At 43.7% G+C, this 13,433-nt stretch overlaps 1 protein-coding gene across 3 annotated transcripts; it reads right to left on the bottom strand.

The window, feature by feature from the left end:
• Window positions 1-1,532: 1,532 nt before the first annotated feature.
• Window positions 1,533-13,360, bottom strand: LOC103902052 (G protein-activated inward rectifier potassium channel 1). 3 transcript variants are annotated; one of them, XR_657769.1, is made up of 4 exons: window positions 12,710-13,360; window positions 11,142-11,299; window positions 8,010-8,090; window positions 6,120-6,202 (listed from the first exon to the last, which is right to left on the bottom strand). XR_657769.1 is itself a non-coding variant. In XM_009283058.1 (3 exons), exons 1-3 carry the CDS (start codon window positions 13,358-13,360, stop codon window positions 3,495-3,497), a joined length of 1,470 nt encoding a protein of 489 aa, XP_009281333.1. In that variant the 3' UTR covers window positions 1,533-3,494. The 3 variants fall into 3 exon arrangements, 1 of the variants encoding a protein (XP_009281333.1); XM_009283058.1 differs by lacking the exons at window positions 8,010-8,090; window positions 11,142-11,299 and adding an exon at window positions 1,533-4,096 and having other exon boundaries at window positions 5,986-6,202; XR_657770.1 differs by lacking the exon at window positions 8,010-8,090 and having other exon boundaries at window positions 6,144-6,202.
• Window positions 13,361-13,433: the final 73 nt, after the last annotated feature.

Below are 13,433 nucleotides of genomic sequence, written 5' to 3'. Positions count from 1 at the left end.
ACAGGGAGGGGCCGTCGCCATCAGCCTCACTGCCCGCACCTGGGGCTCCTCCAGCCCCACAGCCCACAGCTGGAGCCTAGCAGGAACAGGGGGCCATCGACCGACCCCCACAGTATGTCACCTCCTCCTCTGGGCTCCATCACGGCCCCTCACCCGGTGCAAAGGAAATGCAAACGCAGCCGTGAGGGCAAAGGAGACGGCGAGTGTTTATTCGGCCATGCACATAACAAGTCCCGGGAGCAAGTCTGCTCTGGGGCTTTGAGCCTCCGATGCACATTTCACACCTCTTGGCTCCTTGCCACCTCACCGGTCTGGCACGGTGCGTCGTGCCTGCACAGCGTCAAACTGAGACCTCGGATCAGAGCACAGAACTGAATGCTGGGTGGCACAGCGGAAAGTTTTTGTCATGATCTTGTCCGCCTGCAGAGCCCAGCACTGAATATCAGGTGGCAGCTGGCGGGCAGCCAACATGCGCGTGTGTGTCTCAGCTGGCCGTCCCCGCCGGTAGGCATCCCCCGACGCTTGCTGTGCTGCCGTGGCACGTTCCACCTGAGCCCCCGGCTGCGGGGTTGCCTTTGTAGCCGTAGAGCGGGCTCAGAGCTAGGCCGCCTGCCGGGAAAGTGAGGGCACGTACCGCTCCCTGCTCCTGCTTGGTCAGTCCCGTGTGATCCCGGAGCTGGGGGACGGTTTGCTCCCACCCGGTGTCCAATTCGGGGCCTGACTCGCCCCCTGACGCGACCTGCTGGTGGCAGCACCGGTGACCCCTTGGTCACACGTAGCTCTGCAGTTGCTAGGGGCCCCTTGGTGTCCTCCTGGGGCCACGCAAAGCTGGCTACGTTCTTCCTCCTTGCCCTCCTGTATCTCTGGGTACGCTGTTGTGTCATTTTGCTTGTAAGAGTTTGCTTTCCTCCTCCTTCATCCTTACTCTCTTCCAGAGCAAATACACTCCTGGAGGAGTAATAGCGTTATGAGAGATGCGTGCTGCAGCCGTGTCTCAGGAAGACATCTTTCTGCTTTGTGCAGTAGGAACAGAGTTGCCATAGGGTTCCCAGAAGTACTTTGACAATTATTTTTGTCACAGTGGGCATCGCAGAAAACCACCATACGACTTGCAAGCTCTCATATAATACATTTAGAACGTGAAGATTCTGCTTAGCGCCAAGTCGGGTCTACAGGAAAGTCTCGGGAGGCCACGACTAAATCTACTCTGCAGCTATAGGAGCAGCCCCGAACTGGGAAAACTGAAAATAGCTTAGGACCATCCTCCAGAATGCACAGCACAGAATACTTACATGTCTGACAGTTGCATAACATGCGTGGAACAGCCTTTCACGTAACTATTTGGAAAAGCAGATACAGGGTACTTCTGCCCATTGTTTCTGTGTCTATTAGAAATGCACTCTGAGCTGACTGACTTGCAAGAATGCTTGAGACCCTAAGTGGATGTAATTTTATTTTATACTAATTCTGGCTGTTCTGAATAGTGGGGAGAGTCATCATCCATCGAGACTTCATGCCGTCATCTAAATATCCCATACTAATACATTTAATAAATGAAAATACAGATTTCAGCACGTATATAATGTTGAAATTCATGTTGAAAACGAACAAGAACAACAAGAAGCAAATCCTACCCCTGTGCAAAATACCATCTTCCAGTTTCAGACCGTAGGCAGGAGATCAAAAGCAAAAAACAGCGATTTATGCAAGCCAAGCCATCCCTGGCTTGGATATATCACTTTACCTCTCCGTTTTAGTCATCGAGGCATGCATTGCCGATTGATATGGCCACAGCAACCCCTCTTAAATTTGACTGAATTCTGTCCATGTAACAAGAGCAGAATTTGATCCTTCTGTTGGGGAGTGCTCTGCTAGTGATAAGCACCCTATATGCTGAGCTACTGAACATCGCGTTTTACAAAATAGCAAGTTCTGATTGTGCTTGCTCACTACCAACTGGAAAAAAAAAGACCTCACAGATTGAGATGGACAGCAGAACAGCTGAATAGTAATGCGATTATTCTGAAATGTAGAACCCCAGGAAATCTAAGGAAGTCAAAGTCTAGTTCTTGCCATTTCCTCATGATCAGTAAGGCAAATAGTAGTTTCAGTTATGCAAGATTTGTTTTAAAACCAGGAGAGCATTTTTCTCTCTTGTTCAAGGCCAGTCACTTAGAAAAAGCTGTATGACACTTTAAAGATACTGCATACCAAAATACCAACACTTCTGTGTAAATCTTCACTGACATCTTTTTGGTCATTTCTACACATAAGGTTGCCCTATTCCAGGGATGATCTAAAATATTCATGCAGCAATTGAAAGTAAATCACCATTATTAGCAGAAGCACTTTGAGAGGATGCTCCATTATGCTCAAAAACGAGAAAGCCCTCTCTCGGCTGCACACTGAACATGTTACAGACCTATGCTTCCTTTTCTTTCAGTATCTTAATATATTTATGTTAAAACAGAGTTCTACCCTGCAATAAATTGCATAATATTATAAATGTCAAACCTACAAAATTATTGAGAATCATACATAAACGGAGAAGGCAAATGTAACAAAAAAAAAAAAAGCAGTATCAAAGACCCTCATCATTCATTAGTAAAACTCCGAGATGTGTACATACTATTGTCCATTCCTGCAACGACTGAGCATTATCTAGCACTTTGCTTTTATTTACTTACGAGGAGTCTCCAAACTAAAATTTCATTAAGTTGAGGTATGAAACATACCACTAAGTTGAGCTACCGACCTCAAGTTCTCTTCACAGTGAGTGGTGATACGGTTATTAAAATTCAACGTGATCCACCTGATCGAATGCTGGGATCTAATTTTGGACAGGATAAATGATTCTCGTGTTTATGAGAGCTTGTGCGAGTCAAATGACACAAATGGCTATCGCAAACCACTTCCCTTACCTGAATGACAATGAACGAGATTCTGGGAGCACGGAGCTGGCATGCCGCAATCATTGAGAAAGAAGGATGCATGCCACTAGGCTGCACAGGAAGGCCACCTTCCAATGGGGTCACTGAGAGAACTGGACTACAACCGAGCAGCGCCACAGATTCTTCCAGTGTTCTGCTGTACTGTACATCAGGAACAGCCCAAGATCTGAGCTGCACAAAATTGTGTTTCAGCTGGTTTTACACCCTTTTTTGGCTTGATCTCTGAACATTTCACTCTGCAACTAAGGATCTGGACCTTGCTTTGTGAAAAAGCATCTGCATATATGGAAGACAATGTAGATTTGCAACGAGCATGAGATAAACATCATTAGGGCAGCAATCTCTTTGGCACAACACTCTAACCTTACTCCACTCAAAGTCCTATTATGCTACCTAAGTTGGATCTGTACAGAACAATTATACAAAAAGGATCGTTATTCCTGAAAGTGGCAAAACCAAATTATGACTTTACTGTAAGACAACTCTTTCAGGTCAGCAGTCTCGAATGCAGTTTATCAGCAACAACTCCTGTTGCTTCTGCTCTTAAGAGAAGCAATCAGAGTTCATTTTTCGAAGTTTGGCAGGAAAAACATCTTCCAATTTCATCTCTAGAGCGCACATACTTGGAGGGTTCTTCTGTAACTCGAGATCGCCGGTAGACTCAGTCAAAGCCTCGGTGTTTATTTTTAAGGCTTTCAGCTGTATCCTGTCATCACTGTCTTCACCGTCAGAGATGGGACTTATTTCTTGAATTTTCAAGAGATCGCTGGTACTGCAAGTCTTCTCTGTGTTACTGGAACTCATTCTCAGAGCTCTTCTTGGAAGGTCTTCCATTCTCGAGCTAATCTTCTGGAGTTTAAAAGGGAGCTTGTTCTTCTCTCCTGCAACATCAATACAGTCAAGTGAACAAACCTGTTCTCTTCTGGTTTTGTCATTATCGACGGGACTATTCAAAGGAGGTGACAGGGACAGGTTTTCTTCTTGCTCTTTAACACTGTAAGGAGGAGTGGGGACTTCAAACGTAGCATGGAACTGAGAATAATCGACACGGAAAAAGCCATCTTCTAGGGACATTACTGGGAGGAATCTGTGACCCCAGAGAACTTCATCTTCTGTATACGAGGTCCTAGCTTGACACGTCATTCCTATGCAAATAGAGACAAGAGCATGACATTCTAATGTGAGCAAGTAGACCGGCATATGGAACAAAAAATACAAGGTAAGGCTGACAGATAAAAATCAATTGGAGCCTGTAAGCTAACAAATTTATACATTATAAAATGGAGTGATTGTTGCTAGTCAATCTCCTGACAGTCAATGGAGTGCCTCCAATTGATTGACTAGATTTTTATGCAAATATTGGATTAAATATTGCAGACTCATACCAAGCAAACAGCTTTTGATAAAAGCAAAACATAAAATTAAGACAGTATTAGCTTGCTAGCAACAACAATCTTATAGTTTGTATGTAATACTGTTTCTTGGAAGTTACCTTGGGAGAAAGAACTGTTGCTTGGCAGAGGCTTACAGAATTCTCTGGCAAAGATCGTGCTGGGGAGAGCCAAAGCTAAATGAAAAATTTAATCTTCCATTCCTTCTATAGGCTAGGCTACCTTTTCTCCAAATAGCATGTCAAGACAAAAGCTGTGCAGAGACACTGCAGCTGTCTTCCATGCTAAGACATAGGTACCGCTGTAAAGCTTGTAGAAGAATTTGTGCCGCTTAGTGCAAACATGCATCATTGGCAGTATTTACACGTGTGAATTGACAGCTAAAATGTGTTCTAACCAAGCCAACAAATCTGTTACAATCTCAGCACAACCGTGCTGATTATAATTAATACAAATATCCCAGGTGAGTAGAACTTTAAGACTTCCTGTCATGGTACTCTTCAGAGGCAGAATTAGCAGTCAGTAAGCCCAAACTCTGATTTGCTCTCCGGTTACTGCTACATTAATTCTCAGACAAGCGTAAAATGTTTCCCTTGCGATATCCAGTTAGGTAATTTCATTAAGTGCGGTTATGAATGCATGCTTATCTAAGATACATGGTTCAGTTGAGGGATGAGAAGAGGCTTCTGTGGGGATCTAAAGACTCCCACACTCGACGTGAAAGAGTGTTCTGCCCCGGTGGATTGTGCATTTGTTTAGGGCTCAGCCCAGCATGTGGATAGTAATCAGTCAGTTCTGTTTCCTGTCCGGCATGAGATGACTGCACTTGGCTGCGTCAAAAGGAGATTACTGTTTCTAAGGCAGGAACCGGGCAACCGGTAATCTTGTTGAAAGAAGGATGAAAATGCTCCTTGATTAACCAAAGTTTAACAAATCCTTAAAAGAAGGGAGAGGAAGATCAGAATATCAATGAACCTACTGAATTATTTGGACTTTAACAGTACACATGGATCCCCAACGCAGAGCTTCTTATGTAACCGCAGTGCATTGTCACAGGATTCGTAAAAGAATTAAGTCCTCAAAAGACAAGGCCACAAAGTCAGCTGCCATCTGGACAATGCCATATCAGAATTTGAAAAAAAAAAAAAAAAAGTTAAAAAACCCGAAAGCCCGGCTCACGTTTGCCGATAACCACGTGTTCCTACAATCTTTGCAACTATGTGGTCTGTATTTGTACTGTAAAACTGGATTTGTTATTTCGCATTCAATTTAATGAAAGCTAGGCTGAAAGTGATTTTGCAGCACTGCCAACTTTTAAAGTTCAACGTTCTTTCAGAGTGGTGGTCCTTAAAACAGGAGTCTCATAAGGGTGTTGTACTCCTCTACATGCCATACTCAGAGTGGCAGGGTGCATCTCTTCTTGGATGTATTGGCCACTTTGGGCATCGGTAATGCAGAGCCCTATGAGGAAGGGAAGTCTCCTATTGGCTGTTAAAGGCCACTGAAGCTCTGTAGCATATGGCAGGATATTCTGGAGCATCCAGGATTAGCATCCTGAAAGGATTAACAGCTGCCTTGCTAAAAATATCAGGACTGAAAACACACGCTAAAAATTAGAGCACGCATATTATTCTAAAACTTACCGGTAGTCTCAACGATTCCTTCAAGGATAACAACTATTTCAAATTGCTCGCTTCTTAGTGATCTTTGTGAGAGACAAAAAAAGGGGCTCTTTGAGTTAATTTCATGACAGATAGTTAATGGGGAAACTAAAAACAGCTGGTCAGCTCCAGTTCCAAATCCAACATCCAGTTCACACTGGTCTAGCGGCAGAAATTCTCCCTCCGGTGTCTGTCGGGACTAAAGATGAAAAGATGATTTAGTAATCACCGTGTGAGGCAAAACATGAAAAGCAATGCAATGAAGTTTAAACCTGCCTCTTTCATGACATTATCATCTACATATTAGGTCTGGGGTCTTCATAACGGAGATATAAGTAATGCTAAATACTATAAGGCTACTATATATGACCAATTTTGATTTTTCTTATCATGCCACTAGATCTCATCATCATCTACAAACTTTACTATGAGAGAGAGAGAGAGAGAGAGAGAGAGAGAGGTATTTTGACAAAGACATCAGGTACCACACTACAGGCCTTATAACGGATGTTCGCCATGAACATCCTGCGGCAAAAGTTCCCGTTAATGAAAACAAAATCTACAAGCCAGGCACATTTTAATCCATTGCCTGAATTCATGTTTCGTCATTTTTATACGTCACTAATTTTTGTTTGGCAGACACTGTGATGTGCTAACTTAAAGGTAAGCATCATAGTAATTGTACAGTAGGTCTGGTAAGTGACATTTCCACAAAACCATCTGAATCGATATTAATGATGCTATCATCCCTTGCCAATTTGCATGTACCACCTACTGTATGTTGATCTTAATAATGAACTTATGATCATTATTAAGCTAAGTGCCCCGTTTTTATTCATGTCATTTCACGGGTCCAATAAAAATACCGATATGATAGCTTCCCCCCACCCCGTAGTGTTCCCCACAAATTTTCCTGGTATTCAAAGTATAACTAAAAATTGCATCAGTTGGCCAGGCAGCTCCTCAGCTGATTGCTTTAAAGGTCTCTGGTAGAAACTGCCCATTAAAATTAAAAGCTTTGCAGAGCCTATTTAAAATCCTATTTAAAATCCTTTCTGCTTATTGCTTGATTAGAAAGCACTTAACTCTTTAAGAAGCCGACTATTGATTATAAATGATAGATTATTCCGTAGTTACTAAATAGTTTTAACTGTGTTGCATTGGTATTGACAAATGTATTGGCTCCATTGCTTGGAAACTCCATCCGTTAGTCCTGAGAGCGAGCTGAAGCTAGCAGTTTTGCTGTTGACTTAGATCTGATTGGTATTCTTTTAAGAAAGTTTCTGTCTTTAAAAAAAATCCCTAAGCAACTAGTATACCTTCAGATTGTCTCTCCGCTTCACTTGTATGTTAAAAATGCTGAATTTTTAACTGCCTGGTATTTACTGGTGATTACATAACCAGTTAGGTAGCTGGTAGAGTACAGCTCCTTATTAAATACAATGCATTATTTCATTTACATGCTATGTATCCGTTTTTCTGCTGAGGGGAAAAAAAAAATCTTCCCATCTAAATAACCAAGTTTTCCCTTACACAAGACTCAGTTTCACCGCTACCGATGAGGACAGGGAAAATATCAGCTGATTGCTTGTAAAAGCATTCTCACGGATTATTTGTGCTTTGAAAGGTAAAAGACAGTGCTATAAAATAAAAGCGATCAAAACCACTACTACGTAGCAATCGTGACAGTCTCAGTTGTATGCAAAGGTGTAATCAAACTACTGCAAAAACATCCTTTCTTTTTTCCTGAGGGAACCTGCAGAACTAAGCTGCAGGCTACGCCACTGCTTTTGTTGCCTGGCTACTGTTCTTTCAGCGGGTCCACAAATTGGCTGGCAACATACGATCTTTGCTCCAAGGTAACAAGGCTCAATGTGAGCTGTATGAACCAACATCTAAACCTCAAATTTTCCCAAAGTTTTATCAAATGCAATTACCTAGACAAAGATGTGCATATTTGCACAAACTGCTGCCTGAATGACTTAAGAACTGTTTCATCTACAAACCATTTTTCTCTGTGGAAGAGTCTTCGATCAAATCCACTCAATAGTAAACAAATCCAGCGAGGATGATTAGAGGTAACAGATCTGGGAGAAAGCAAAAGGTTGTGTTTGAGGTATTTGGTATCTTACATACAGGACTGATTTATGCAGGGGATTGAGAATTTTTGAAAGAAACTAATTTGTTACATAAAAAAAATTAACCTGAATGAAGATAGCTTAATAGCCCTAATATGTTAAGACTTCTAGCCAGCGACCTTTGTTGCATATATATAGCTTTACTCAGAGGACTATAAACTGTCAGCAGTAAGTTTGGAAGGAACACTTGTGATTCTTTACTTTGACCACCTGCATAACACAGAGCCAAATAAATTCCGCAGATTAATACATGCTTGAACAAGGGCACAATTACTTAGAAATGCCCCAGCTTTCATTTTAAATGTGGCCAGAGATGGAGAATCCAAAGGTCTAGATGCGTTGCTCTGAAGGTTAATTGCCTCGCAGCTAAGAAAAAAAAGACTCCTTCTGTGTCCGGATTTTTCCACCTTTAACTTTCTGCCACTGGATCTTTGCTTTGTTTCTTATTACTTGGCAGACTCCATTGCATCATCACTTGGTCTGTTTTTGTGTCTGACCAAGTATTTTATGCCCTTCGAGTCTTCGCTCCTATCCTTTACTCATTCTCAGCGCTTTTCTAAACCCTGTTGTTTACGCACGTCCTTCTTTAACCAGACACAATGCAGTTTTATTATTATTAACCCTCTTTCAGTTCACTCGTTTAAAGAACTCACATAATTATGCTTTGATACCCAAGTAGACTAATTAAGCATTGGAGTAGAAAATGCGGGATGCAAAAGACAGACGACCATTGAGCTTAATATTGGAGTACGTTGTAGAGAAACTCAGGAATCTAGAAAATGCTAAACTGGTACGTGCTAATTTGCCATACAGTACTACGGTATTTTCAGTTCTGGTATTTGAAGGGAAAAACCCTGATCTCACCTATCTGTGCTTCTGCCCCATCATTAAACTAGCAGCTTGCAAGAATATTTATTATATATTACATTACTGAAATAATATGAACTTGTTACTTTGACACAGCTGTTAAAGAATTGCATGGTTTTTTGGTAGTGACGCTATACCTGGAGCTCTAGCTTAGATAATTCCCAGGATGACTGCTACTTTTTAATATAGTCTAGTTGCCCCAAGCTGTAAATATGACCTGAGTGAGCTGAGCTTGTTCAGACCGGAGAAGAGAAGGCGTAGAGGGGGATCTAACAGCAACCTTTCAAAACCTAAGAGGAAGGTAATCAAGAAGATGGAGCCAGGCTCTTCACAGCAGTGCACAGCAGAAGCAAGAGACAACAGGCGTAAGCTGAAACAAGAGAAGTTCAGACTGGATTGAAGAAAAACTTTTCCATCATGAGGACAGTTAAGCAGTGGAAGAGCTTGCCCAGCAAAACTGTGCAGTCTTTGTCCTTACAGGTTTCCAAAACCAGATTGGAAAAAGCCCAGAGCAACCTGGTCTGACCTCCTAGCTCCCCACGCTTTGAGCAGGAGGTTGGACTAGAGACCTCCCGAGGTCCCTTCCAATCCAAATGATTCTGTGATATTAAAAAACATATTGTTTCCACTTTCTGCACGTGCCCTGCTTATCGAGTTATTGAGATCACAATATAATGGGTCTTCTTACTTATTTTCAATGCCTGTGATCTGCCATCTGCAAACTTTCTGTTACAATTTTGTTTGCTTGAATTTGAATTAGATACAGCTCAAAGAATAAGTGCCTGCTGGTCATAAGCCAAAGCGCACTGGCTCTATGGCTACTGTGCTTCACAATTCTATTTTTAAAACTATTGCTTAGCACATGTTGAAAACAGGCTATGATGATTTTACATTCCTCAGCTTTCTGAATCAAAATGTGCTACACTACTAGCTGAAACACTTTACAGACCACTTTACACACCAACCCTAGCATGTTTATCAGTGACATATGTAGTCCCATCAACAGAAGGTAAATGTAGGTATCGCAACTAATTTAAAAAAAATGAATACTGATCGCCATATGGTAGATGCTGGTTGCTGCTGCTATCTCCAGATCACTCAGGTGTACTAGTGAGGTCCAGGAATTAACAGGCAGAAAAATACAGTTCACTGTGACGCTGAAAAGGCCAGGACCTGGAACTGCACATTTTCAGCAGCTAGTTCCAACCAAGTTCTTTCTATTTCTTGCCCCAGGAGTTTGCTTCTTCCTGCTTCTAGAGCACTCAATGTAAATTAGAAAGGCTCGGGTTTCTGGAAAAGTTTTTGCTGAAACATGCACACTTAGTCTTGTAACTCTGTTTTCCAAACTCCCCACAACTCAGTCCAAAAAGGGCCCCAGATTTTTCCATGACATCACTATGCCGTGCTGCTGGGCAGTCCCCTGGACAAAAAAAAAAAAAAAGCCAGCACAGTGTGGTGGCACCACTGTAATCTAGTGAATATTCTAGGGCATATATCACACTTTCAGTAAATGCCATTCAGACAGACTTAGATTGGTGTACTTTCTTTACAAATGTAAATCCTCGGGGCTCCACTGAAACACTATGTTCACTACTAAATATGGCTCCTATCTCAAGTACAAAAGTGTGATAAGACATATTTCTTCACATTCTTTCACTGTGACACAAGTAAAAAAAATTCTAGCTATCTAGTTGGGTGCAGGAGAAATGTAGCAAGATCAGCTGTCAACAGCACTGCATGAAGCACAGCGGAAAGAGCACAAACCACAAAAAGGCAGAACTCGCTAAAGATAAATGGTAAGCGAGTTCTGGCACATTCACCATCAGTTTACAGGACACTCAAAGCTACTTCAAAGCAGCTGACGTAAATTCACACGCTGCCGGAACAGCCGCTATGACTGCTGGAACGGTGTGTCCAGTTCAAGGGGCACCTCAACGAACTGAGGAGGATTTACAGAAAGACATGGGAACTAATACCACGCCTTGTAATGAGGGCTGAGGGGGCAACTAGTACACAAACATTCACTTTTAAACTTTCCTGTGTCCATTGCTTATATTTGCCAAAGGTCGCAAAGCAGCTTGAAGACAAGTCATGGGCATGATGATCGTTCGAAAGAAATCAAGTATTACTCACTGATTCATTGTCTTGTCTATGAAACAGCTACCATAAGACGAATCGGTCAAGCAGGTCCATCAAATGTCCTTGTGTTTTCTGTCCCAATCATCTGCATACCAGCATTGTGTAGCAATAGAATTATCAGCAGAAAGCGCACCAGGTTGTGTGTTCAGTGTCTTATTTCAAAAGAAGTTTATAGCAAATTACTGTCACTGTAAAAACACAACTGCGACACCACTTTTATTCCACTTTGACTTGCATTCTGTCTTGGATGATGGACAGAATTAAATACTTTAGAGGAGGCTTTCTGCTAATTTTTAATAGTTAGAGATCAACAAAAATCATGGCTTTCCAATTCCTACAAAAATTGCTCCATTGTAACTCCTGACAGCTTGTTCCCATATATATATCCAACCTCTTTTTGAATCTTAGCAGATTCTCCATTTTAAATGGTGTTCTGCGGCAAGAAAAATTAACAGCTCGGTCAAGCGTTCTGCACGGAACAGAAGGAAAACAGCCTTTCACATTTACCATTGTCCTGTCACCTACTGTATCATGCCTATTTCTGCAGATTATTAAAATGGCCAAACAATTGCTCCAAAGAGAGGATTACCATGGAGAATATAGGACATTTGCGACATTCAAATATGATATTCTGAAATTAACGTCATCACTGGGATGCAGCTTCTGATGCTCCCCATCAAGCGTGCTCCCGTGACAAGACGTAGCTGCTATGTTGCTTCACCTCGGCATGCCGCACAGTGTTTTCTTTCCATTCTACTGCCCGATGTCTCTTCCGGACTTCAGTGCCTGCCAAACTCTACTGTCTCCAGAGTATTTCTTTATTTTTTTGGTTATGATCTCCTTTGAATTCCAGTTTTCTGGCATTCTGAATTACGCTGACCATTGTCAGTGATTAATAAATAGATATTGGTGACAATCAAAATAGATATTGGTGACAATCAATGGGCCTTTCCACTAAAGCACCTGCACAATCCCTCTGAAATGCTGGGAGGCTACTGGCTGGAACTGTGGGGCAAGTTAAAGCTGTGCAAGTTTCTCCAAGGGGAAGAGGAGGTCAAGGTTGATCTTTGTCCTCATTTAATGCCACCACAAAACAGGTATAATCAATTTCTTATTCCCAGCCGTCACCTGCTAAGGGGCATGCCTTAGTATCCCTCCCTGCAGCTATCCTGTATCCCGACACATCCACTTTTCCTGACCAAGCTGGCTTCCTGCCAGCCTCAGAATCCACTGGAATGCCCCTGGGAGCTCTCTGATGAGACTGCCTTTTCCCTTATGCCTGCTTGGTTCTTTCATGGCTCCCACTATGGGCAGCCACAGCAAATTTTTTCCGAAGCCCTTCACACCACCCCAGCCATGTCCTCTCGCTCACATAACAAGGGACAGGGCAGCTGCCCCTGGGGCAAGGCACAGCCCACCAGCAGACAGCAGCAGGGGCTGCACAGGGGAAGCCCCATGCTACCTGCAGTATGGGCACGTGGTTGCACTTGGCCTGCACTGTGCCCACGTTGCCCACTGCAATGCGGGCACCCCATCCCGCCCGCTGTCACACCAGGCCTCACCTTGATCAGCTTGCAGCGGATCTGGGCAGACACCATGTGGCTGTTGCGGAGGTTGCCAACACGGAACATGAGGCAGAGCTTGCCATCCCGCTGCGAGACGACTGCAGCACGGCTGAACATGAGGGTCTCAGCTCGCTTCTTGGGCTGGGACATCTTGATGAACATGCAGCCGATGAGGAACGCATCGACGATGGAGCCCAGCAGTGACTGGAAGAGGAAGAGCACGATGCCCTCAGGGCAGCGCTCGGTAATGTAGCGGTGCCCGTAGCCAATGGTGGCCTCGGTCTCTATGAAGAAGAGGAAGGCGGAGGGGAAGTTGTACACATTGGCCACACATGGACTGTAGGTGTCATCATGCACCTGGTGCAGGTCACCTCGCAGGTAGGCGATGCCCCACCACATTGAGGCCATGACCAGCCAGGCGACTGTGTAGGTCAGCAGGAATATGAGCAGGTTCCAGCGCCACTTGAGGTCCACCAGCGTGGTGAAGAGGTCGGAGAGGTAGCGGCTGCTCTCGCCACCCAGGTTCCCGTGCTGTACGTTGCAGCGGCCGTTCTTGTCCACGAAGCGTTGGCGCTCTCTGCGGGTGCCGCTGCGAGCTGGGCCCACCACCTGGTACTCGTCCCCAAACTTCCGGCGCACAGCAGACATGCTGCCGGCTGCCGAGGCCCCCCGTGGGCGCGGTGAGGATGCGGCGGGGCGGGGGGGTTCGGCGGCACCCCGC

Source organism: Aptenodytes forsteri, unplaced genomic scaffold (assembly GCF_000699145.1).
Source record: "Aptenodytes forsteri isolate BGI_AS27 unplaced genomic scaffold, ASM69914v1 Scaffold492, whole genome shotgun sequence".
NCBI lineage: Eukaryota > Metazoa > Chordata > Aves > Sphenisciformes > Spheniscidae > Aptenodytes > Aptenodytes forsteri.
The sequence above is the reverse complement of the archived record's forward strand: the minus strand, read 5'-3'. Positions and strand labels throughout refer to the sequence as shown.